The sequence below is a fragment of the Hermetia illucens genome, chromosome 3, assembly GCF_905115235.1.
Source record: "Hermetia illucens chromosome 3, iHerIll2.2.curated.20191125, whole genome shotgun sequence".
In the NCBI taxonomy this organism is placed as follows: Eukaryota; Metazoa; Arthropoda; class Insecta; order Diptera; family Stratiomyidae; genus Hermetia; species Hermetia illucens.
The window spans coordinates 83,193,869-83,220,739 of record NC_051851.1 but is presented as its reverse complement, the minus strand read 5'-3'; the positions used below and the strand labels follow the sequence as shown (position 1 = coordinate 83,220,739).

The following is a 26,871-nucleotide window of genomic DNA, read 5'->3' as shown; positions in this document are numbered from 1 at the left end:
CAACAAATTTTTGTTCAAAATCTCACCAAAACTCCCTATGAAATCTTTTATTGGTGTTGATACAATGGACTTTTCCTAAATTTTATACTCCATCGTCGGTACCAAAACACGTCTTCATCCTGGAACCTATGTCATTCGTTTTATATCATTTGATATTTTTCCCCCACTCTATATTAAACTGGTTAATTTTCTATAAGGCTGCAATATCCTTTTATATTATAGTTGTGGTACAGCAAAACAGATGGCTTCACCTCCTACCAAGCCTGTTATCGGTATATCACTACATAATTGATATTAATAAATCTATCAAACACTGACACCGAAATCATGAAATTTTTATTATAAACTTGTCCTTCTTTTCACTAGGTATGCCCTGTCGACCTAACCCGGTCCGTTAGTGCAACAACGAATACGTCCACAGAACAAGAAACTTCGAATAAAAAATTAGCCTTTTCCGTCGAAAATATTCTGGATCCGACAAAGTTCACGGGGAAAAAAGAATCACATCAGTACACATCTCCCCGGCAGTGGAGCTGTAGTAGCGGAAGTTTTGATCGAGATGATACAAGGGAGCGGTTGGAGGATGAACAAAGTGAATCAACATCAGGTATTTATCATAATATTACTTCCCTAAATATGTTAATGTAGAAGTGCGATAACCAAGTTGAAAGTAATCACCCTAGTTGATGTTCCTCTTGGGAACCAAACAGCCACACAATTTAAAAGATCCTCCATCATGCGACCAAAGGGATCTACCTTTAACAACTATAAAGACTGAATACCGAGTTGTTTTGTAATTTGTGGAACATCAGTTTCTTTGAGTCCAAGATACAAGTTAAGAATTATTGTGCTAAGGGCAGGACTACGACTATTTACAGAAGTCAATACGGGTTCTAGTGCAATGTAAATCATACGAAAGGCTTATATTTCTTATTTTAGTATCGTGCAACCTGAATTTCTATTTGATAAACATTGTACCAATCAACCGTTATGGTAAACCAGAATCGTTAAAGCCACGTTTTTCTTTAGTCTTCATCTCGTTCACAAGCGGGCTTGGCTTGTCGTGGTCGGTTGCGCTATTTCGCTCTGGCAGACTCCTGATCTGGATGCAGTCACAAGGCCTTGAAATCGCCATCTAGCGTATCAAGCCATCGTTGTTTCGGCCGGCCTTTTGGTAGTTGGTATGTGATCAAGGCGTATTGCGCCACTAGTTCAACGCAACATCTTCGTGTCTATTACACTAGACGCCGTTCATTGTCTTTCGTAGCCGGCTAATACTCAGACATGTGCAGAGCAACAGAATAGACAATACTGCGATAAATTTAAGATGTTCGTTGATAGGTCGATCACAAAGAATAGTTGTGGAACGTCACTTCATCCAGGCTGCGCTAACGGGTTAAGCATTTCACAACGCAGTGATAGTGCTTCTTTCATAGGGACTAGTCGACAAAAATTCAATTTTATTCAGACTCAATCCGAGATAGTGTCGCATAAGACGACAATTCCATTCCAAGTTGCTCAAGAGCTGGCTTGCTATGAGATGCTAGGAAAACATCATCTGCATAAAGTAATTTATAAGGCGCAGGACATTGAATCTTCCTTATACTAGTGTCTATTACAAGAGCAAAGAGGAGTGGTGAGAGGGCGCTTCCTTGATGAACATCGACAGAGACAATAAACTGCTTTGATATATCCGCCACACTTCGAATTTTACTTTCCGGATCGTGGTAGAGCAATTTAACCAAGATACGCTTCTTCTGGTACTAGGTGTTGTTCTAGAGCATATCAACTGAGTTCGTCTGGCGCACAGTCAAACGCCTTCTTTAGACCCGGAATTAAGTTGTAAAGAGGGCGATGCTTGGTTTCACGGTTCTTAATGACAGGTATTCGCGTAAGTGAGATCGTGAGATCGCGCCTAAAAACGGGACAAACTGTACCAGCTGGTCCTCCAGATTAGGAGTTGAGTAGGGCTGACAACCCTACACGGAAAACAACTTGTTACGAATCCACAACAGGAGCCTCGGACCGGATGGATAACAGAACGATGAACCCAGCAACGACAAAGGAATAACGTTTTGCGATTTTTCTCATGAAACGTGCGCTCCTTGCATAAAGATGGATAATATAGGGATAGATGTGACAGCGTTACAGGACATGCATTGGACAGGGACCGGTCTCCTAGAGAAGCGTCGCTACACCATATATTATAGCGGCCATCCAGTAAACCATGTGTTCGGAGTAGGGTTTTTCAGTCAGCCAAAACATGAAACCTGTTGTTATCGGCTTTGAAAACACAAGCGAACGGCCATGCACTCTGTGCTTGCAAGGCAAATTTAGAAATATAAGCCTCATTGAGGTTCACACCCCTACAGGGGATACTGCAGAATCGGAGAAGGATACCTTCCAAGGGGCAATAGAACGAACCCTCCGTTGGCTCCCATAACTTACATCAAAATACAAATGATAACAGACTGCGGATTATCCAATTTGCAGTGGCACACGAAATGGTTGTTGGAAGTACCTGGTTTGCGCGGAAAGCGGTCCACAAACACACGTTGGTCTCAACCAAATTCACCTCGTGTTGATGGAACGCTGCCACCTCTTAGCCTTGATGAATGTCGGAACATATAGGAGGGCCAATATGTACTCACATCACTATCTCGTTGGCATGGTGCTCCGGACTCGAATAACAACACCACCCAGAATCCTCTCTGACAATCAGATGAGAGTTAATACTGAAACCATACACAACACCTATCGGAGGGAAATGAACCGCAGTCAACAGAGATCCTGGAAATGAAGCATCAACAAATGATTTTCACAATCGCCTGAAGAACGTTATCATAAATACGGCCCAAACATATATGGCCCCAGCCGCAAAAAGAGTCGGAACGACTGGTTTGAAGATGAATGTAAGCTAACAACGGAACGGAAGAGTGGTGCATACCGAGTAATGTTGCATTCTCAAAGAACGCGGGCACGCACAGAGACATATCACGAACTCCTGCGAGCGGAGAAGCGACTTCACAGATGGAAAAATGGAGCCTGGGAGAACCAACAAGTCTGTGAAATCGAAAAGTATTAGGAGCAGCCGTACAAAGCGCAAGTTTTACCAACAAATCACCAGGATGTAGTCTACACACCTCGATGTTCATCTGCGGAGACAAAGAGGAAATTTGAATTCCAATAGAATCTGCATAATGGAGCGATGAGTTGAGTACTTTGATGAACTACTGAATAACTAGGACATCGACGAGTTGGAGGTCCCGCCAACTGAAGACAACGGACAAATACTGCCACTACCAAGTATGGAAGAAACAGTCCGTGCAATTCATCGGCTTAAAAATCATAAGTCGAGAGGAGTTAATGGAATTACAACGGAATTGGACAAATATAGAGGGGACCTATTACACCAGGTGATTCATCAACTCGTGCTCAAGGTGTGGGACAGCGAATCAATGCCTGACGGCTTGCAAAGAGGCATTATCTGTCTCATACATAAAAAGGGAGATATCGCACAGTGCAGCAATTATAGAGGTATCACGGTGCTGAGTACCAGCTGTAAGATATTCTCCTCTATCCTGCTAGGTCGGATAGCCCCACACGCCCATAAGATCATTTTCCCTTGTCCCATACGAAAGGCTTCACTCCAGGCAAATCAGCAACAAATCAGATTTTCTCTCTGCAGCAAGCGATGGAAAAACTGTTGCAATATGGACCCAGTTGCACAATCTGTTCATCGACTTTAAAGCCACTTATGATATCATATCCAGGGTAAAATTCTCCACGGCCATGAGAGAATTCCGTATCCCAACGAAATTGATAAAATTGACTATGCTGACCCTGACCAATGTGCGAGGCCAGATAAAAGCAACAGGATCACTATCAAGACCATTCGACATCAACAACGGTCTACGACAAGGGGATGGCCTATCATGCGTCCTCTTTAACCTGGCCCTCGAGAAAGTGATCGGTGATGCTGAGGTGAATGCGAGGGGCACGATCAACTGGCCTATGCTGACGATATCGACATCACGGGCAGGACGAGCCGAGACGTACGGCGCGAGAGCTCAAGCTGCACATCAATGAAGACAAGACAAAATGTGGCAACGTCAGCACCGAAAACCAACCAACCAACAACATCAAATCGCACTGGTCAAACGGGAAGAATACAGATAGGAGACTACAACTTTGAGACCGTTGATAATTTCCCCTATCTAGGGTCGAAAATCACAACCGAATACATACAATTATGACGGTGAAATTGGCGCACGGTTGTTGGCAGCTAACAGAGCCTCCGAAGAATTTTTGGCCCCCTACATGAGGACGGACGATTCCATACCCTACATAACGACGAAATCTATGAGCGATACTACGACCATCTGGTTGAGGATAAAATCTGGCTCAACAGGTTGCGGTGGGCGGGTCACTTAATCCGTACGGATGAGGATGATCCAGCCCGCAAAGTCTATAAGGGTAATATCTATGGTAGAAAAAGAAGACGAGGCGGACCCTGCCTAAGATGAAGCGATGGCATAGGTCAGGACGCCAGACAGCTTTTAGGGATATCGAATTAGTGGACCTCGACGCAAAACCGGGATGTCTGGAGTTCCTTATTAAGGCAGGCCTAGATCGGATACCAGTTGCTGCGCCGTTGATGATGATGATGAGATCGTTTCTTCTTTTTTCTCACGAAATCGCCGTCATTTAATATGCGGCGGGCTAGTGGGTTCCTCACGGTGTCTTATCGGTGGCATTATTCGCAAGACAGCAATCACCAACTGATGTTGAGATGCGATGATTTCATAGAGAACTGCTTTGCACTCAGTGACGGTGCTAAAACCTGCGAATATAGCTGATTTGCATTTTACTGTTCGCAGGAAGATGAGCCAATCGTTTGATAAACCATGTATTCACAAGTATCAAGTCATAAGTGTAGTCAAAATCGAGTATACGCCACATTTATTGCACGCAACACACCCTTTTCTCCCATGGCACCTGCTGCCGTCTGCTTTTTCACCCACATGACCATTAAGATGGTCGCAATGACAATATAGTCATCAGCAGGCACATTACACGTCTTTGTGTCGAGAAGTTGTCGGAAGACATCTTTCACGGTATCAAGTTAACCTGTTTGTGGTGCGTATGCCTCTGCGGTGAAGAAGTGATAGCGCAATCCGCTGATGTAATGGAGAACTTCATCTGCCGTTCATCAAATCGTTCGACGTCTTTAATGGCATCACGGAAACCCTCAGAGATGGCAATGCAGACACCGTATTGAATGTGTGAGGTGTCAAAATAGAGAAGTTTGTGAACGCTTTTACTACGTTCGCATTCTACATCGCAGAGCACGAATATCAGTGAGTCTTTTCCGAAAGGCTCTCGCTAGTTCCTCCGGTTTTCCAGTGAAGGAGCTAATATTTATTTGACGTACATGCATATACATATTTGTTTTGCTTAGACTAACTTACTTACTTGTCCGTTCTCGATAGGATCAAGGCCCGCCCTGGCGTGTCAGCTGAGGGGAACGAACTAGCACTTTGCCGAGGCTTGTGACTAAACACGATCATTTTGTTCTTTTTTAACGACGTTGGATGCATTCTCTTAGTCGGCCTGTTTTGGTCAATTTTTTTCTTTTTTTCTTTCAGAAAGTGACCATATACATGAAAACAGCTGAAGTAAGGTCTTGTCCGATGAGTTCTGGGTAAACACTAACATTTTTTTATAGGGTAATCGGGTAATTCAAGTGCGCATATTTTATCAATTATATTTAGGTTCAATGTCATTTTTGCATGAAACAAACGTTTCTAAGCTTCATTTCTATCAGGAGCCCATTCCTTTGGCATAATACGTAATAGGTTTTCATTTAATGTTTTCATATTGAGAGATTGTCTTTCAGAAGTCTCTAGATGCGTGTGCCTTTGTAGCTATACGGTAACGTATTTCCGTCTCAACCTTTAAGGAGAGTCCTTGTTAAATGACTAACTCTCCGGTGAACTATTTCGAAGAATTTTGTACATTCTTTCTCTTTTCTAGAAATTTGAAGGAGAAGGTGGACCTTGAGAGCCCGATACTATTTTCCTATGTTATCTGTGACATTCTTCTGCCTTATCTGGAGAATGTGGATGGGTTCAATGGAGAGAGTCTGTTTTCCTCAAACACTTCGGCTACGCCGATGACACTTATTTGCTCTCTTTCCGACTCATGGACTGTAGCTATAGAAGCAAAACCAAGGTTTCCATCTAACTGATCGTCGCATTTTCCTATTTGCATTTTGTAAACAGAACATCGAAGGCATCGATCAGTTTCTCTATCTAGGTAGAGTTATTTCTGCTGATAGTGGCACTGAACTCGGTGTTACCTGTTAGATCCGCTTCCGCTATTTTCCGTAAGATCTGGAAATGCAATATCAACTTGAGGCTATTCCGCGCCAATGGTCTCTCTGTGTTGTTATATGGAAGCAATACATGGGAACTGATCGCCACTGTTACCCAAAAGCTCCAAGCCTTCGTTGACACCTGTCTATACCATGTCATCGGTTCAGTGTTTAGAGTTGAAAATTTCGGCAAATCGAAGTAATCCGGTTTCACATTTAAGTATAATTATATAATTTTCCATTATTTAAGTTAATCGTATATATATTTATATGTTATGTTGCCTTATGATAAACAGGGAACTCGATTCTGACTATAATTTTGTTGGTGGCACCATTTACTCCAAATTTCGAAGTATTTTTTTTTATGGATGAAGTAGGAAATCTTAAAATGACGGTGCTGGTTCAGATTGCAGCAGTATGTGGGATCTGCACCTGCTAAAACCACCCCCCACTATTACACACATTTCCATGTGGGACCATCATCAAGTACTACTAAGCCGATTGCCGCTGGTCTAAACCAGTACGTCTAGGTCGCGTGTCCGATGCACTCTTCGAGCTCGTTCCTCTTTTTGGAGCTTCCCATTCTTTTAACTTTTCATCTCTAGCAGCACATTCGGCGCAGTCAAGGGACATGTCCAATCCGAAGCGTTGCAAATACTTTCTATAACCTTCTGTTCTCGGTCAGTGTATGACCTCTTACAGAGTCATCTTTCACCTTACAGTCACCTCGGAGGAAATCACCCTCCTTCTCTGGTAGAGATAGTACTTATCTTTCATATCTAGCAAACATCGGCTCGCAAGCCAAATCCACAACCACAGCTATACCATCGAGCGTAAAACAAACTCACAGAAATCGATACTGCCGCTTCTATAAACCACGATAGGTCGACGAACGGAAGCAGTCTGTTGTATATAACTCTAAAGCAGATAAGGCGATAACAATAAGGCACGTCAGGTGGTCTTTGGGGCTTCGACTGCAGCACTAACTTCCGCGTTTTCCACGTGGCAGGAAACATTCCTTCTACCATCCACATGCCAAATGTGCTTATGAGCCACTCGGGTTTGACTTTAGCAGTCAACTTTTGAGCCTCGTTCGGAATCCCCTCCCGTGTGTATTTATATGATGAATTCTAATACACTACAATATTATTATAATAGTTTGATATGATCGAATATTGGGACAGGTTATATTTTGAGGCCTAATATCACATAGAGACATCAACATGATTTTATCAGGTCTTATTTGAAATTTGTATTTTTTGACACTACATATTTCATAACCAAGTTTAAAACAAAGAACTGTTTTGTGAGGTGATACTTAAGACTTTTCAACATTGTTCAATTATCATTTTCAATTTTGGTTCACCCAGTTACCTTTATGCCAGGTTTCAGCGTAGTTTTCCATATTTTGCATAGGCTCCCAAATACTCTTCAATTATTTGTGTGCTAATATCTGGAATCACGAATATACCGCATTTACGGAATCAACTCTTTTCCAATCCTTAAACGCTATATATAACCTTACTCATACCAAAAGGTCACTGAAAAGACCTACAAACTCATATATCATATTTTTTCCATAAAGCGTAATATACAGTTCTACAAATAATAACGAAATACTGTCCATATTATAACGCGTATCCATGACAACACAATCTCAATTTTCCCCATAACAGTTTGACTACTTTTCCATTGTGTTGCGAATATTAGCACGAAAAACACCAATATTAGGATTCATATCATACCCCCAGTTAAAATTTGCAAATACACGACTAACCCTTCTAACGCTGACTCGTGCTTCAATATGGCGCCCCATCAATTCAGAAAACGACTTTCTATTTCAGAAACAGAGGAGCGAGCTCCAAACCCTCGGCCATTCAATTCCGCCTAACGTAAAATCTACTTGCTAACATGCAAATATGACTAAATAATAGAAGCCTTTAGTCGCAGCTAATTTGTGGCCTTAACAACCACCGCGTGCGACAATATAGCCATGGCCCGCCGTCGGGGTGAAATGGATCGCTTCCCGATTAATTAGCGCAGCAGTTAATTACCGCACATATAGCCGACAACGATGATGATTAAATTGTGTACCAATCCCGCTGTTGAACAGTCAAGAAGAGGGTGGAGGGTACGGCAGAGCAAATGCTCAAGCCAGCCAGCTCTCGCCCCACTCAACGCAGCCTGTTCAGCTGCGGTTCACCCACCCTGTCAAATAACTTTCGAGTTATAACTTGAAAACAAGTTAGTACAACTGAACATCCTCAAAATTGCTCTACCCCATCTATTTTAAAGTGGCGAGCCCCATTCCAAAATCGGAACTCAATGGAGAACCCCCAAGCACGTTCAACTCTTCCACTAGTTTCGAAACCAATTCAACCGAAGACAGGAGCAGGGTAAGTGGGATTTGGAGTTGGAAACCTCAAACTAGAGAATTTAAGTCAGGGTATTCGTATTTATGAACGAGCATGGATCCAAAGGCGGAGTAATCTTGTGGAAATGGAGCCGAACCTTCTCAGGCCCCATTGCGTTTACGACCCTCCCTTGGTGGATGGTAAAGAGGACGAGACATGAACCATGTTGCCATGTTGTAACGTGCAGATTTAGTTCCACCCCAGCCTGTTTTCGTTGCTGTTTGCGTAGTTGTGCCGATGCCTTGGCTAATACTTTCAACGCCGCTCTTCAGGATGTCTCTGTTTATTATTATCGTCATCATCGCCGACATCATCATCATCATCGTCGTCATCAACATGAAACTTTAGTCGACAAAACACAATTGGGTACTCAGTCTATCTGATGTGCAAAAGTCGACTCGACTTATGAAAATCAGACACGGCAACAATAATATCCCCCGAGGGATGATATCATAAGCAATAATTGTAATTCCATTCCGGGGATGATAATTAACACCCTGATTTCGTAATTAAGTTTACGACGAGCGAGAGATATTCAAAGTTTAATGTTATTCCTCCCCGAGGAGTTATAGAAATTTGATAGGTATTACGAACGTAAGGTTTGTGGTTTCATATCGATTATAAAAGGGTTGAAAGTTGGATCTTATAAAGTGGATAAGGCAGACATTTTATTGCAGACAAAGTGTATGAATGCTTGGGGTTACTCTCAATTATGTATATAGTCATTTGATATGAAATCGTATATGCATGCAATTATATTATGGATATGAATCTGCAACGGTGTGATGCTATTGGATGTTTTTGGGAAGGATATTTGTATGTTCTGACTTAAAGTGGGGGTGCGGCAGTTGCGTTTGTATACCCTTTTCTTCTGCGTTATGTGATATTGCCAGAGGAAATCTTTACAAATTGCTTCAAATGAGTTTACACGAACATTTTATCTGTAATATAACGAACTTTTGAAGACATTTTTTAAAGTTGCAGCTAACTAAAATGGTCGTTGCATACCATCTATTTATTAAGGTATGCTTGTAGATTTCGTAAATCCTGAGTCAATTTTCAATACTCACCATGAACTTTTAACCAATCAAAGCGAAACCAATTTTATAAATTGCTAGTCCTCGAACGATTTGGGAAACACTAATGAAAATGATATCAGACTTATCTATATGTGGTTATTCCAATCCATTAGAAGCGATGGCAGATAATTTTCCATCACTCGCAATTTCACAATTCCTATCCTCTCATCAGATAGAACGTGAGCTCTTCGTACCGAAGCGGATTAAATTTCAAAATCAAGCCAAAAAATTACTGGGTGTTGAAATGCACCCAATTTTTGAATCTTTTACCGAAATTACCGAGTAAAATACAACATTTTCGGTTTTGAAAAAAATGCAAAAATGTTCCAAGATAGTGAACTGTCCCTTCTTGCAATTCGGACTTGTCCACCATCTGATTAACTCGACATTCGCCGAAAATACAGCTACCGTCAGCTTGCTCCCCAACCCCCAAACTTCAACAGATATGCCCATGATTCATCGCCGAAGAATTGAACCGTTGTTTAAAGCATGACGAGTAACGGACGAACCGAATGGCAAAGTTACCAAATAGTTTCACCCTCAAGCAAAAACAAGTCGGGAAACCAGAAGCTAGACGCTTCAGGTATGAAAGGTTTTGTGTATTTCTTTTATAAAGAGATTTGGGCGTGCATTTGTCCCATTAGCATGTAGCACGTAAAATATGCATATATTATGTGAAAATAGCCACTTTCAAGTGATATTGACATTCATAGTCTCGAATTTGCAGAGAAGCGACAGCTTTGACCTAGCATTACTTTGTTGGTAATAATGCGATTTTCACCAAATTTGGCAGGATCATGCTCTATACTGTAGCCTATATTTTTGCAAAATTTTGTGATTCTAGGGTGAACCTAAGGGGGGTTTTCCTGTCAATTACTAAAAATTATAGTAATGTACTATTATTTACTTTATTTGAACAGGTATCGGTATGAAGGGTAATTCGGAGCCTAGGCACCATATAGTGACAGCCCCCTGATTTTTTTCAGATTTTTCGGTTGGGTAGTTTCTGAGAATGGGTTCGTTAAAAAAATGACCACTTTCAACCCCCCGCACCCCCCACCTTTTCAACAAATGTCAAAACTAAGACTGGCATCGAAAAGTACTAGTCGAGACCTTTAATTTGATACCCCACATGACTATATTTGATGAAAAAAAATTTACACCCTCCCTTTGCATGTATGGAGACCCCCCCCCCCCCCTTAAATTCGTCGTAAAAGAATGTAACTCACTATATGCGTGAGCGTTCACAGTTCCCACCTTTCTACCAAATTTGGTGCCAATCGCTACAACCGTCTCCGAGAAAAATGCGTGTGACGGACAGACAGACGGACAGACAGACAGACAGTAAACCGATTTTAATAAGGTTTTGTTTTACAAAACGATGTTCTCTATAACTGCGGATCAAGAAGACTGCTGCGGATGTATCCCGAATGTTGCCAGACATGAAAGAAATTAATTAAAGCCAACAAATTCTAACTAAATCGGAAAGCACTGACTCCTTCGCAAAAGACTTAAACTACATATAGAATGTAACGACTTAAAGAGATTAAGATCTGAAGAGAAGAGCTATACCAAAAGCCAAAAATACCAAACCTCACTTCAGGGTCCGCTTGAACACCTAGGAGGTCAGGTTCTGGAATGCGAAGGATACTTTTGGGCGCTTCAGAGAACGGGTCAATGAAAAACAGAGCATAGAACAGTACACTAACTTTTTCGCCTTCAACCCCGTATCCGCGAAAGATTGGCGGGGACTTGTCTGCAAGCAGGAGGATGTCTGATTGCCTTATCTGCCCTGTTTTCGTTAAGTGCAATCTGTGCCAAATAAGTGAAGTGGCTATCAGTAGAGTATCTTATGTGCTACGGAAAATATTTGACATAATACGGTTGCGCATACTATTGGAAGTTCATATATTCTTTGCAGCAAATATATAACTTAATCCACCGCCTAGAGGTCTCACGACCTTGCTCGATGATTCTTGACTGTCGTTAAAGCCTTGTAAAAATTCAGTCAATGCCACTTTTTAGATTTTCTTCGAAATTCAGCGAAAAAAATTTACACTCTACTGGGTGAAAGCCAATTGCGCTCTGCTTCTGATACCGGGTTTCGTTTGTTTTACATAAGGGGCAAAAAGTCACAGTGATTGCGAACAAAAAACCAAATACCGACTGCCATTTTCCAGACCTCCTATATTAGACATTTAACAGTCCGATCTTCCAAGATTAACCGGAAACCTCTTTCTATTTTACCAAATACTTCACTGCTGCATAATTAAACAAGTCGAGAAACCGGAAGCTAGACGCTTCAGGGATGAAAGGTTTTGTGTATTTCTTTTTAAATAGATTTGAGTGTGCATTTGTCCCAGTAGTATGTAGCATGTAAAATATGCATATATTATGTGAGAATATCCACTTTCAAGTAATTTTGACACTCAAAGTCTTGAATTTGCACAGAAGCGACTATAACTTTGTTAGTAATAGTGCGATTTCTAGGAGGAACTTTCCTGCCAATTCCAAAAAATTATAGTAATGTACTATTATTAATTTTATTTGAACAGCTATCGGAACGGAGGGTGTTTTGGGACCCACCCTCTTGACTTTTTTCAGATTTTTCCATTGGGAAGTTGGCCCCGAATGACCCCGTTAAACAGATGATCACTTTCAACCCCCCGCACTTCCAACCTTTCCAACAAATTTCAAAACTAACACGGGCTTCGAAAAGTACTAACCGAGATCTTTAATTTGATACCCCACATGACTATGTTTGATGAAAAACAAATGTACGCCCCCCTTTTGCATGTATGGAGAGTGTGTTTACACAAAACCTGAAAAAGCTTCTGGGTTTCGGGAAATTAAAAGTTAGATGTTTAGGATATGCGGGGCCTGCTGGCACTTTCGGTCACGCTGCTTCCAGGGCAGAGGTGAGGCAGCGTCTGATAAGTTGCCCCTGTCTTGGACAAAACCGTCAGTCATTTTTTGGTTTTTTTTAAAAGTTAGAGTTTAAAAAAAAGGATCGCTTAGAAATTAGCAATAGAAATATTGGAAATAGGTTAACCCTTGATGTGATGTGGAGAGGAGAGGAGTTTGTAAGGTGAAAATAAAAAGAAATCAAAAATTCTACGTACAAGCAAATGAATGTTGTCGGTAGTTCCAGGACATAGGCAAAGGAAATGACGCGCATGCTGTGAAGCCAGTGATACTACAGGGCAGATAGATTTCCAAGGCACGCTCGAGGAAAAGCAAAAGCAGATTCAAATTAGTGCAGCTACTACAGGAACTGAAAAAAAACCCACTCGGTGTGTATGCATCTGAATATTTCTGGTTTATTCCATTCGCAAAAGCGTACATACATATTTATGTAAATAAACTGAATACCTCTGATACTAGCGTAAATACATATTTATCTGTAGACGCTACCCGGCAACTATATTACCATATAATATAAATGGCAAAAAAAACCTAAAAAGTACGATTCTCCCATGCGTCACTGATGCGGCGGTACTGATATATTGACGTACGATGATCACGTTATACGCCTTTTAGAGCGCAATTCATTCTTGCTTCATCTGAACTGAAATTTATTTATTTTGGCCCCTGTTGCCAATTTAGCCTCGCCTGGTTATTTGCTCACTATCACAAGGTGTGACCAATCTTAGACTATTTGCGCATTCTAGTTTGTATATCCATAGATTCTTTCTTTAACTGCCATTCGTTCGTTTCTGATTTCAACTTTCGCTTCTAGGAAGTCTATTTGGAGGTGTGGACCGTATCTACACAGAATGTTTTCTCGACAATTACTCCCGTTCTTCAAATCGTTTGATAGATCCAAACTGCGCCCCCCGCCCCGTTTATTTGATATTATCAGAATTTTAAATTTCAACCAAATTCAAACGCATTGAAAAGCCCGCGCCATGCTGTATGACGTCACAAGTCGGGCCAAGAAACTTCAGTAGACCGGCAACTGGCAGTTCTCATAAAAATATAAAACTGTCAAAATAATTTCGCCCGTAAAATTCCAAAGAGCAGAGGAGGTGAAATATTGCTTCGTGCCTTGCTACACAAATAACTCCGCAAAACCTACGCTGAAAGCTTGCTTAGCTGTTCCGAAAGGAGATATTCTAAAGAAGGGGGTCGTCATCGTCCGACGAAATCCAGTCTTTTTGCGGTCAAATTTTTATTGTTGTCAAGATCATTTCAAAATGAGTTAACATTTAGTAAATATATGGTTGAATTTTAGAAATAGAATTTAGGATTTTGTGTCACTATTATTCGTTTTTCATGTTTCAGTTGAAAAAAAAACTGAGAATTTTATGCTATTCTCATTAGATCCCCTTTCCAAAACTTCTGAACAGGTCATCCTGGGAAAATTCGACCTGCATTTGCAAAATTGCAAAGAAAGCAGAAGATAATGATAAAATCTATTTTTTTGCGGCGTTTGAATCTAATCTTCCGGAAACTTAAGTTTTATCGCCGCCCAGGTAAAGATGCATGTGAAATTTCTTCTGCACCTGTGTTCGGGCATTATTTCCGCCGAAGCTGTAGCAAACATTGTCCTTGCACACTAATTGCACTCCCCCACTGCATTGTCTCTAGAACTTTTACGCTGCATTTTTTTCACTTGCAAAATGGAAAAAATGTTTGAAGTAATCGATGGAAACAGATCTTAACCAACATTACAACACCATTATTCTAACTAGTATAATTAATATGCTTCAAACAACATATTGGACTCTCCGTTTTGACACCTTTCTTCTCTGGGATGTTTTACTTGCTGGAATTTACTATATTGCCTGTTACCTTATTGCCAAAACGTAAGGTAATTTGAAGCAATGTCCTTTCACGTAACCACTTCCCCCTTTTCTGTTAAAAACTGATTGATTACTTCAAAAGTACCAAGTAACAAACAACACTTTCTTTACTGCCAGGTGTATTGAATTCTTCGTTCGTTCGTAAGAACGCTTTAGTAAATCCTTGTGTTGCCCTTCGTGGTTACATTTTAGATTTTTTCTGTGACGTTGCTATCGAATCTTTCCAATATATGTTGCGATGATGTACTTCAGGTCAGGAGGAAGAGAACTATTGTTCTTTGTCTGACTTTTTCATTTTCCTAAAGATTTTCTTCGTTTATACGGTCTCTTCTATAATATGCAGTTGCGATTTAGTTTCAACTCCATTTATCGTACTTTTCTCGATACTATTTTGGTTATTTCTGGATTTTTATTTCTTTTGGAATTAATACTGACATAACTCCAGTTATTCGAACATCAGCTATAACCACTTCCATCTGGAATTAATGCGAACGTAATCTACTTGTTGAAATGATCTAGAGTCTAAAGGGGTCGGACAGCAGATAGGCACTGACGTACCCGAACGACCAAATTTTTACCACTTCAATTTGTTGGATGTTCATTTTGTTCACCACGTTAATCTAGATCAAAATTTAACTTCTACTAAGGGAATCGAACTGAGGATTATTTGAATGAAAGAGGATGGGCAAGCGCCCCATTGGCCGCATCTTAGTTGCATAAGTGATGATATTTCTTGTAGAAGGTAATGACATTTTTTGTATAATTTTCTAATATTTCTGTTCTGAACAACTATTGAATTATTGACGGTCAAACAAACCTTACAATACTCTGCAACTTGTCGTATTCCCAGTTTTCAATAGCAGCTTTAGACACTCCTGCTGACTCCCCATTGCTGGTTCTTGTCCGATATTAGTACTCCAATATCTACTATCCCTCTTCTGCTAAGAGATCTGAGATTTCATTACCCTTAATCCCATTTACATTTCTGAACGATTTTTAGGATGATCAAAGGACTGCTCAATGCCCTTGAACTGAGATTTCTGCTATTAGTAGGAGGCAATGTGGTCAGCATTGCGCTCGCCCGAGATTATTACCCTGATTTTACTCAGATACTCATTCACAGCTGAATCGACTGGTATCCGACGTCACGATACACACCGCACCAGTGAGATTTGAAACTGCAACCTTTTCTACGACAAACTTGTGCTCTAAGCACTCAGCTATCCGGATACAACTGTACCAAAGGAAAAAACCCCTTCCCTTTTTTATGCGTAATGCAAAACTCCGCTCCAGACCCTTTCTCTCTTTTTGAGCCATCGTAATCTGCCGGTTCCAATTTTCTTTGCATTTGAGGCTAACCTTATATATATCTTCAACCAAATGAATGTATGGGGATATGGAATCAGATACATTACGGTAGACTTAAAATCTACAATCCTTGTGATTGGAATCAATTACGCTCACCAGGCGAGGTACTTTGTCTTCTTTCGAAGATATGAAAAGAATAGTAAAATCATATGATCGTCATGATTCGCTCTCTGCGTCCCACCTCACAAAGATATCTTCTGATCCCAATTTGATATTCCTCAAGTTATCCACAAGAAATATGTAATCATTTATAAAGAGTCTTCTGCCTCCGTTGCTTTTATAAACGTGTATAATGGCTACGTGAGCTTTACTTTATACCTCCAAATGCTGTGCTCTTTCCTTTGGGGCTGATTTCACCAGCTTACTTTAGATTCCCAAGCATCAACTTTTACAATTTTTAAAATGAAATTGAATTTACAATAACTAGTTTATATCAAACTTTGCGTGAAAAAACCGATCTATTGGAGGGAATCCAACTCAAAATTCATCAAGCGAGTTATTATTGAAGCCGAGATTTAGGTTTAGGAGTACAATGCGCGAAGGTGACATCTAGCGGGTAATTAAGCCGAGACCAAAACCACAGAAAACCTTACAAAAGAATAACATAATATTTTTCGCCGGCTTCATTCTATGTCAGATAATATAAAACAACCTCTAAGCATCTTGGCTGCATACTCAACTATTCAGTTGTTTTCATCCAGGGTGGAGGCAACTCATTAAACGCTTCCACACATCTGCCGACATGGTTTCGAGGGGTTGAGAGAGTCCTAAGTCCGCCTTTTACATCATTTGGGTGTTAGTCCAAAACAGAGGCGTCAATGAACCAAAAACAGTGGAAGAAGGCTTCTTTCCAATTGGTCCGGTCCGCCATCCTGTGGATGATGGATTCAAAACTCCCTGAATGCCTAAACAAAATTTGGATCTACAAGAATTTCCCGCAGATATTTCTGCTTTATTTCTTAGACGAACTATACTTTACATTATATTCATAATTTACTACACGTCAAGTGAAAGTTTTATTCCAATTTCTATAATCTTCAATGAAGTTTGACATAGTAGAGAATAAAGATCGTACCTAAAACTCAAGGAAAGTAAGAGGAATCATTGGTTTATGAATGTCCAACTCCAAAAAATTTTCCGGAAAAAACCAATGACAAAAGCTTTTACAGCACCAGAAGGGAAAAATTTGTGAAATATTCGGCATTCTGTATTTCTCCTAAAGAAATTGAAAATTTTTAAAATGTTCCCAGAATATCATAACACATGTAGATACTTCGCGAACCATAGGGCTGACATTTTCATTTTTTTCGTAACATCAATTCTAACTTCAAAGGGCCTTCCCATCCCAACAATTTCTAGCCCCAACTGTTTGTTTGCAATCTCCCGCCGCTTCGATTGATTTCCGCCTATTACGTCAACCAGAAAAATTCAATTTACCAAGCAGCAAATTGACCGGTTTCGCTCCATTTCATGTGGTCTGTGCAAACACCTCGTCGCAGCATACCAAAAGTCTAGTCAATGCAATCAGGATCGACCGCCGCCGTTTCCAGAAAATCCTTTCCGCCATTTTACATACTCGCTCTATGTCAAGCTCTCCGTGTCTGCCTCCCTCCACCCACGTAATCCTGATTACACTCGTCTATTGCAATTTGCTGCTCGGAGGAGGGTTGTTAAGACTCGTAATGCCTAGTGCACATTTCCACGTTCCATCGTGCCTGCTTTCCACTTGAATATTAAATGAAGTGATGATGCTAATTATGTGATTAATTAACAGGTGGAAATAAGGTGCACCTAATTACGTATACATGACTAATTAAATGATTGTTTGTGTAGCACTGCCCGTATTTAAAGGTACCTGGTGGTAACGTAGGAGCATTCAGGATAACGAGGAGCAGACGCGATAGCGACTACACGTAGCAAAGTTGTTTGCACTATGAATAGTGTAGGCAAACTATTGCGAGGACTATCAGTCAATAGATGAACCCATTAAAATTTTGCACTTACACGTAGAGTGTATGCTCGATGATGGTCTTTACGAGGGTGTGTTGACAATATTGAAAATTTATCGATTCTTATATTTTAACTTTGATGTACTCTCTCTACTCTGACACGGACATCTGGATCCCACTTAAAACTCCCAATTTTCACATAGCTCAAATAAGATTTTGTTAACAGGGGACTTACTATGCTCGGTAATTCGTCTAAAGTGTCTAGGATTTGCAGGAAAAGGGTTGTTCAACACTCCTGCTGATGGAGCTTAATGTTAAGCTAGGGAGATTTTTAAGTGATTTCACAGTATTACCGACCCCTTGTGAATGTTTCATTCTTGTAAGAAGATTACGTTTGATTTTTTTCTTCTCGAATTGGTAATGAAAGAAATTACTCAAAAAATGTTATTGAGGATAATTAACTCAGTTAGGGTTTTAGGAAAAAAATTTCCAGGGAATTTCTCTCCATTAAATGAAATTAGCAGAATCGTCCGGTGATGGGAGGATATATGATATTTGCTCCATAGCTCAACTTTACTTCATGGTAACCATATGTTAGTTTTTGGTTGGTTGTGATTGTCAACATGTATTCAGCAAAATAAAATGATAATTCATGCTAATAAAAACAAATTTTTATCTAACACTATTTGGGTACACGATGGTTATAGCTTATAGCGTCTATAGGCTGAATATATATCATATTTAACTCGACTTTCACCAAATTTTTCAATATGAGACTTCATATTAAAACCGGCATCGCTACCGTTTTACTGATCTAGGGGACTTAAGTGGTGTTGACAGTAAATTTTAAAAATATAATAGTATACTTTTATTAACTTTATTTGAACAGATATCGGAACATGGGGCGCTTTGAGGCTTAGATACCATGTGCAGGGATTACCGTATTTTTTTCAAATTTTTATTTTTCGGGTAGTCTCTGAGAATGGGTGCTTGAAGTAATTGGCCCCTATCACACCCACGCACTCCTTCCTTTTAGAATCAATATCAATATAATACCTGATTGGGAGAGAAATAATCAAGACCTTTCGGTTGACACCACACTGGTCTATATTGAGAGAAATAAAAATGTGAACCGATTTTTCACGTGTATGGTGACCCCACTTTAAATTAAACGTACTGCAATGTAATTCACCGCTTGTGGAGGGGTTCAGAGTTCCAACGTCTCTACCGAATTTCCTGCCAACAGGTATAACCGTTTTTAGGAAAAGTGTATTTGACAGACATTTAAAAAAGGTTAAGGATTAGTTCTCGAATCAATGATTAAATTGCAACTGCTGATAAGTAAAATTAAACATGTACATATACGGGTATGGTAGTCCAGGCGAAGAGGGTTTTCTTATAGAAGGAGGATTAAGTAAATTTGTGTTGCATCTCTTGATTTGGGAGGCAGTCACAATTGTGGCCAAAGGAGCAATTCAGGGAGTAATATTCAATGGTATTTCAACGAAGAGCTAAAGAATGCTCGATCAAGATAATGATATCGAGATAGTGATATACTAAGTAGAGTTCTTATACACAGGTCACTCTCACATATTGAAATGAACTCAGATACGATAGGGTATACCCACGAGAAAGTTAGGAGATGCTTTGGTGCTTGAGCGAGTTTCGAACAACCATTAACTGTTTGTCAATGTCAAGCATGGTAAAAGAATAAAATTCAGCAGCGTTTAACGATTTACCACAAATTTATCTACTTAGTCCTTCAAAGCAGAACAAACAAGGAAAAAATACACAAGAAAAAGCAAAGAACTATATGGGGAAAGTAAGTTCCAACAAGAACTGTGCGCAGGCTTTAAAGCCCGCCATCTATGTTCAGTTCGGCCTCTGAATTACAACGGCAACTCTATTCATCCTAAATAAACAAACATTGACTATTACTGCATGGCGACACATACATATATATGTATACACGCAGCTCAATTGATCTAACGCACCTTCACGCATTTCTACTTTACTCCGTGCACAAAACATTTTTTTTTTGGGAGTAGGGTAGGTGAATGCGTTTACGCACAGAGTTTTGGACTCCCGCAACAGTACGCTGTCAGACTGACAACTAAACACCTCCCTGTCATCAGAGAACTAGCCAGGAACCGTTTGACACATTAGTTCGGGCCAGCTCTCCCGCTCTCCCGGTTTTGGGAGTAAGGGAATACCTTTCACAAACGGGAGAGGGGGGGGGGGAGGAAGGGAGTTGTTAGTTCAGCGAACCCCCTACCATCCGATCCCTCCGCCGGTCGAGTTCAATCTTCTTCGCAATAAGAAGAGCCCGAACATAATGCGCAACATGATTCCAGCTGCCAGCTCCCTTCAGCATCTCTCTGACAATGTTGTCTGGAGAGAGCTCCCCTGTGTATGCATAAAGTAACTAACGAAAGCCGTCCCACCTCTCGCAAGAGAAAAAGGTGTGTTCAGCGTCATCCGCCATTCCATTGCAGAACACACAAGATCGCGCCTTTCCAATCATGTGCAGGTAAGACTGAAAACCTCCAAGCCCGGTTAAAAGTTGGGTAAGGAAGTAATCTCAACGTGCGTTCGGTTCCCCCACGGGTCTAAATTGTTGATGAGCCGCGCAGTCTATCTGCCCCTTGGCTCATTTTGCAAAAAGGGTTGCCACTCGGTAGTGCACAAAGCATACATATATATATTATGTGTGTAAATTAAAAACCGCTGGTAACTAGGTACACACATTAATTATTAGCTTCATTACCACATACTATATACATATATATACACGTGTCCACCTCGAGAAATTGACACTGATATGCAGATAACTAAAAAACCCAAAAAGGCCAGCTAAAACGTCCCCATGGACCCCGGTTGTCATATAGTATAAGTTCACTTTACTTGATGAAGATGTCATAGACGTCTTGCAGTGCCATAAATTTACCGGAAATGCATAACTATAACTTTGTTAATAACAATCGTATTGCTTTCGAACTTTTCAGAAATATGTTCTATATTATCACCTATGCTGATGTTAAATGTCGTACTTCTGAGATGAACTTAAGGGGGGTTTCCAGGTAAATTTCGAAAACATAATAATAGACTATTATTGACTTTATCTGTGCAGATGTCGGAATGGGATTATTTTGAGACCTAAATTTCATATTGTCGCATCACTATAATTTTTGCCGGATTTTTCGGTTGGGTAGGTTCTGAGAACTAGACCTGTTTCACCTTTTGTAGCAGACATTTTGAGCCATATCTCCCCTATTTTTCACCCAATGTCAGAATTTCGAAAAGTACTAATCGAGCCCTTTCATTTTATACCCCACATAATCATATTCGGTGATTAAAAAATTTACACCCCCGTTTTGAATGTAAGAGAAGCCCCCTTAAAACTCGGCATAAAATGGTGGCACTATATGTGAAGGGGCACACAGACCACATGTTCTCACCAAATTTCGTGACAATCGGTTCAGCCGTTTCCGAGCAAATCGGGTGTATGAATTTTAGTCTTCTGACAATATCTTGAGGTCTGCCCAAATTAGACTAGGTGGAGCCGATAGGTTGACAGTAACTTTTGGACCGTTCTATTGATACGTTCAATATTCACCAGCATGATGGCAGTGGGTAAAACCAAGTCCCCTTCGGAAAAATAGGAGCATTGTGGCACATAAGTTAGCGAAAATATGGCAAATTATCCGACAAATGTTTAGATTTTCAACAAAATTATGAAAATTGGAGTCGCTATTATTATCGAAAACTCCGATCAGAAAGTTGGGAAAATTGATAAAAATGGAAAACTTATGAAACATTATAAATAGCAATCCTGTGAATTGGATTGTTTTGTTGAGGATGCAGGGAGTCCTGGGTCCACACGCATAAGTGGATGCGGACTCAAAACTCCCTGCATCCTCAACAAAAAATTCACCTCGACCTAGTTGGACTCTGAACATACGACGGATTTTATTTCAATATAATTCGTACTCATGTCGCGTTTGCAATTATATAACAAGTCGGGAAACCGGAAGTTTCCGAAAATGAGTCCCATCTCACTTGAAGTGTGTACATTTCGACACCTTACTCACGCACTTTACAATTTATGTCAAAACTAATACCAGATTCAGAAAGCATTAATTGAGACCTTTCATTTGATATCCTTTATGACTATATTCGATGAAAAAAATGTTTACATCCCCCTACACGTAAATTTGCGTGGGATTCATAGTTCCCATATGTCTACCAAATTTCGCTTGAATTGGTTTTGCCGTTTTGGAGAAAATTGTTTGTTTTACACAAAACCTTAAAAAATGAATCGATTATAACATGTCGCTTCTTTCGGTCACGCTGCTCCCAGAGCAGTGGTGAGGCAGCGTCCGATATTTTGTTTCTGCCCTGAACGAAATCGCCAGTCAATTTTTCTGTGGAGTTTAGGAACATACTCAAAGTCTTTCGACTTTTTCGTAAAATGCGGCTCAAAATGATAGAAAATTTGTGGGCTAGCACCTAGAAATTTCGTAACTTCACTGCTACCGAAACGTCAAGAATACCTTGAATAAGGATTCACCTCACGGTTACGGCCCTTCGTTATCGAAAATGGGCTATGGTTGATTTCTGGGAAGTGCACCCGCTCCTCGACAACAGTAGCGGGAGTCTTCAAAATGATCACTTCCTCCAACTTCAATGGGAATTCCAACGATATAAGCTGGACATCCTGGGCCAAAGTGAAGTGGGACCCTGAAGAATACTCTCTCCCCTCTTGCGGCATTACTGCCAAGTGGCAGTAGACGCGATTTCGTTGTTGGATTATTACTGTTAATTATCACAAAGCGTACTCTCTTCTCCCAGGAGCTGATTTCAGACAGGATTTTTACTGAATAAAAAGAGTTTTTTAATTAGGGACAATTGGCTTCCGAAATATCAATACCTGCTATTAAATATACCAGGGTTGTCCCTAATTAAAAAACAATCTACTCTTTTTATTCTTATTCTCTGGACAACCTGAAACTTCAACACCAAAAATTAGGACCTCGACTGTGAGATTGCGTGACGGTAATGATAATGATGGGAGACTTGTGGATTTCTATAGCTTCCACCATCCCGTCGTGAGTGTCATATTTGTCGATTACAGAGCTTGCTACAAGGTCAGCAATCAGAACGACCGCTTTTCATTCAGCAGTAGATTTAGGAATTGCTTTTAGGATGTTCGTAAAATGGGAGACGCTGACGTCGGCCTCTAAAGGGATCACGATCTGATGGTCACTTTCCTTCGCTTGTTTGTTGCATTCCCCACCCAGCAGGATCAGACAGCTGCAACTTACCCGAGTTCGACGTGGAACGCCCATATGATCCAGCTGGCGCTTGACAATGGAAGAGCTATCCTCTTGATCCGCTTAAGAATATCGATGAGCACACCATAAATGCTGTTTTCTCGAGTGCTACTTGTCAACGTCAACGGCCGACTCCACGGTGTATGACATTCATTCAGAGCATGCCTTTTTTTACTTTACCTTGTGAACTCACGTCCAGCCATGGTTCCTTCACATTTCAACCTCGCAGTCACTTTACAGTTAATATTTAAAAACTGTGCTTTGTTTTTTATCCGACTTCGCTAATTTTGTTGATTAAATGTTTTATTCGTTCTGATAATTTCCACTGCGAAGCATATGACCTTACTTCTAAGCTTCTGTGTTAATAGGGTGAATTTCCCACATTAAGCTCAACCAATGTATTGATGAGAAAGCGGAAGTGGCAATGGTTAAGTCACGTTAGTGGTCTAAAGCTGCATGGGTCAAAAGAGTAAGGGACAATAAAAATTTGTCTTCTCTCATTTGGGTAGTCTCACGTCGACCATGTTTTTTTTTCCGACTAAATTACGCTAAAATATGACTCAGGATCTACGGAGATCAGTTGTTTTAATTGGGTTATTCATGACTTTGGAAGAAAACCACGGCTATAGAATCCGCTACCGATTGCTGTTATTTATCTGAAGTTAGTTTAGACATTTTCGTACTATCGGATATCGTCCAGATTTTTGGGATCCCTTACTTCTCACGTAATCCTTTCTGCTACAATTCTTCCTTTCTTGATTGGTATTATAAAATGAAGATTCTTATTGATTGGTTCCGTGTAAACTATCAAATCATTTGAATTAAAAACCAAAAACTTAAATAAGAAAACCATTCAAATAGTAGAGTAAAAGATGAATTAACAGTATTTCATTTTCAAAGAACGCTATTCTCATCTATCCAGTTCTTTTCATGCGCCTTGCGATTTGCTAACGATTCAATACTATCAAAACAACGGCATGTCATTCGAATTTCAATAGATTAGGTCTATCAAATCAAAATGAAAATGTCCCCATTCGCATGTGACAAGTTCTCATCCTTTCCGAGATAGCCTTTATTTTCGTTATGTTGAGATTTATCCGAAATTGAGACCTAATCAAATCGAAGAGCTCTCGACGTAGACTGCAATGATACTTCTCCCCCAAAATCGTACGACCGGGTTCAACAAATAGGTGAATACTCGTCCTAGCTGTAGTCATATATCAATCAAGACACGAACCCTCCGAAGCGTATCCTATTTCACTGGCCAGAGGTGATTGGATGTGGGGAAAATGAAATTGTTTCAGTTGTCCTCGTTGTTGACGACATCCGAAAATTGAATTGGAAGCTGTGTTATTGATCCACTTCTGGATTCTATGCTTTGGGGTTGGAAGTAGATCCCCCATCGGCAATATAGGGTCAGCTCTCACTAACCTGTTGATTCTTGTTAGTGAGTAAATTAGTGCTGATCAAGTGATTGATGTATTATCTACCTTAACGACTTTGTGGCAATTTGATAGGTTGTATGTTTCGTAATCTAATCAGCAGTCAGATAGGCTCGTAAGACAGATAACGATAATAATATTGTGGTGTCATTTATCACAGTTTTCATTCCCGGTCATTATAACATAGACTTGGAGATTTATTTAATGACTGTTTGCCCTAAGAGAATTTCAATCTTCTTCTTCGGAATATATGTATTTGATATCTAATTTTCTATAACTGGCCTAATTTGCTTTCCCAGCTCAAGATGTCGGAGAAATGGATCAAGACGAATGCGATGAAACTGTGGGAAGTGATATCGATGACCACGCCAGCGAAACAGACTCGAAGAAAGGAGGCAGTCGAAACTCACGAGGAAGTTCATCCGAAAGCAAATCTCAAGGCAATAGCTCGAAACCCAGAAGAGCAAGAACCGCGTTCACATACGAACAACTTGTATCATTGGAGAACAAATTCAAGACTACAAGATATCTTTCGGTTTGCGAGCGATTGAATCTAGCGCTTAGTTTAAGTCTGACTGAAACTCAGGTAATTAATGCCAGCTCAGGAGAACCTTTCAAGCTTTAACGAAACATACTTATTTCGGTACAGGTGAAAATTTGGTTCCAAAATCGCCGAACAAAGTGGAAGAAACAAAATCCTGGAATGGACGTTAATAGCCCAACCGTCCCACCCCCATCTGCTGGAGGTACATTTGGACCTGGAGCCTACGCCAGCAGCCTTCTGTACCCTCATGCAGTCCCATATCCTCCGTACGGTCCATATTTTCATCCACTAGGTACGCATCACCTCAGTCATTCACACTCATAAGGCCACGCGTTTTGCATGCGCTCCATAACCAAGGTGAACCCACGTTGAGGAGCTTTTCATTTGGAGATTTGATTTTACTTTACCTATCTTCGTAACTGAACTGCTAGATACCTGTGGAGCGGAAGAAGTTTCGTCACAAAGCGGATAAAAGCACTCTTTTGTAAATAGGAAATGTTATGGGAGGACAGGCCGCATGCATCCTTTATGAGGAAGTGTTAGCGTACAATAGTAATGGATAATGTAATATAGCAACCTATGTATATCCTAAAATTAGAATAGTTTTCCATATTCAAGAATCCTGGATTATTTGTAAAATGTAAGTAGTCTAATATATGCTGGAAATTGTGATGAATCGATTTATAAATATTTTAAGATAGTCTAAATAGAAAACAAATGATTCCAGGTCGGGTTTATTGCAAACGAAAGAAGATACTCTAAGTGAAATTAAATTCTGAGAAGATGCTTTTTCAGTGAATACATTTTGTTGAATGAAAACTGACACAAAAAAAGAAATGAAATTTAATTAGGTGAAAGACGCACTTCTAGTCAATTACCCTTAATCGGGGAACTACTTTTTCTGATAACCATGCGGGAAAGACACTGAAGTGCAATTCAATAATTTATTTGAATTGAGTTTACGTTTTATTACTTTGAAAACAACATTTGATTTTGCGTAACGACTCCTTAGTATGGTCACCCAAGATTGTAAACTATTGTAAAATACTAAATTAAGGTGAAAATCTAACATTAAGTCATAAGTTTAAAAATAAAGAAATTTTAAATGAATGCCATAAAGTGTGTTTGATTCAGAGAAAACAAAACGATGTGAAGAAATAGAAGTACCGTTGCTGAAATCGTGAGTATTAATACCAATAACATATTTAGGCGAGAATGTTGAAAATTTACGGAAAGAATCGAAGAAGTGTGAATACTTAAGAATGTATAAATTCATCGAAAAGGAAAGCTTTCATTTCCCTTGTAACTGACGTTATTTCATTTTTTGGATTTCAATAACTGAAACTTCTGAAGTATCATATGAAAATTGCACTGAATGAAACTAGCTAATTCCAATAGGAAGACTAGCTTCGTTAAAAAGTTTGATGTAGGTCAAAATTCCCGGGAAATAAGTGAAAGTCGATAATAATTCTAGATTCAATGAAAACTCATAGTCTCGGATCCGAGACAGTCCAGTTTCGTCCTCCTCACACGTGACGTCTTCACGTTCAATCACGAACTC

At 40.0% G+C, this 26,871-nt stretch overlaps 1 protein-coding gene across 1 annotated transcript in view; it reads left to right on the top strand.

Annotated features, from left to right (window-relative positions):
* Nucleotides 1–26,398, top strand: part of LOC119653182 (homeobox protein slou) — a 43,956-nt gene extending 17,558 nt beyond the window's left edge. The window contains exons 2-4 of the mRNA XM_038057736.1: nucleotides 367–607; nucleotides 25,066–25,352; nucleotides 25,416–26,398. Coding sequence (XP_037913664.1) covers nucleotides 367–607; nucleotides 25,066–25,352; nucleotides 25,416–25,634 — 747 coding nt within the window. The 3' untranslated portion in view covers nucleotides 25,635–26,398. The remainder of the gene's footprint in view (nucleotides 1–366; nucleotides 608–25,065; nucleotides 25,353–25,415) is intronic.
* The last annotated feature ends 473 nt before the right edge of the window (nucleotides 26,399–26,871 follow it).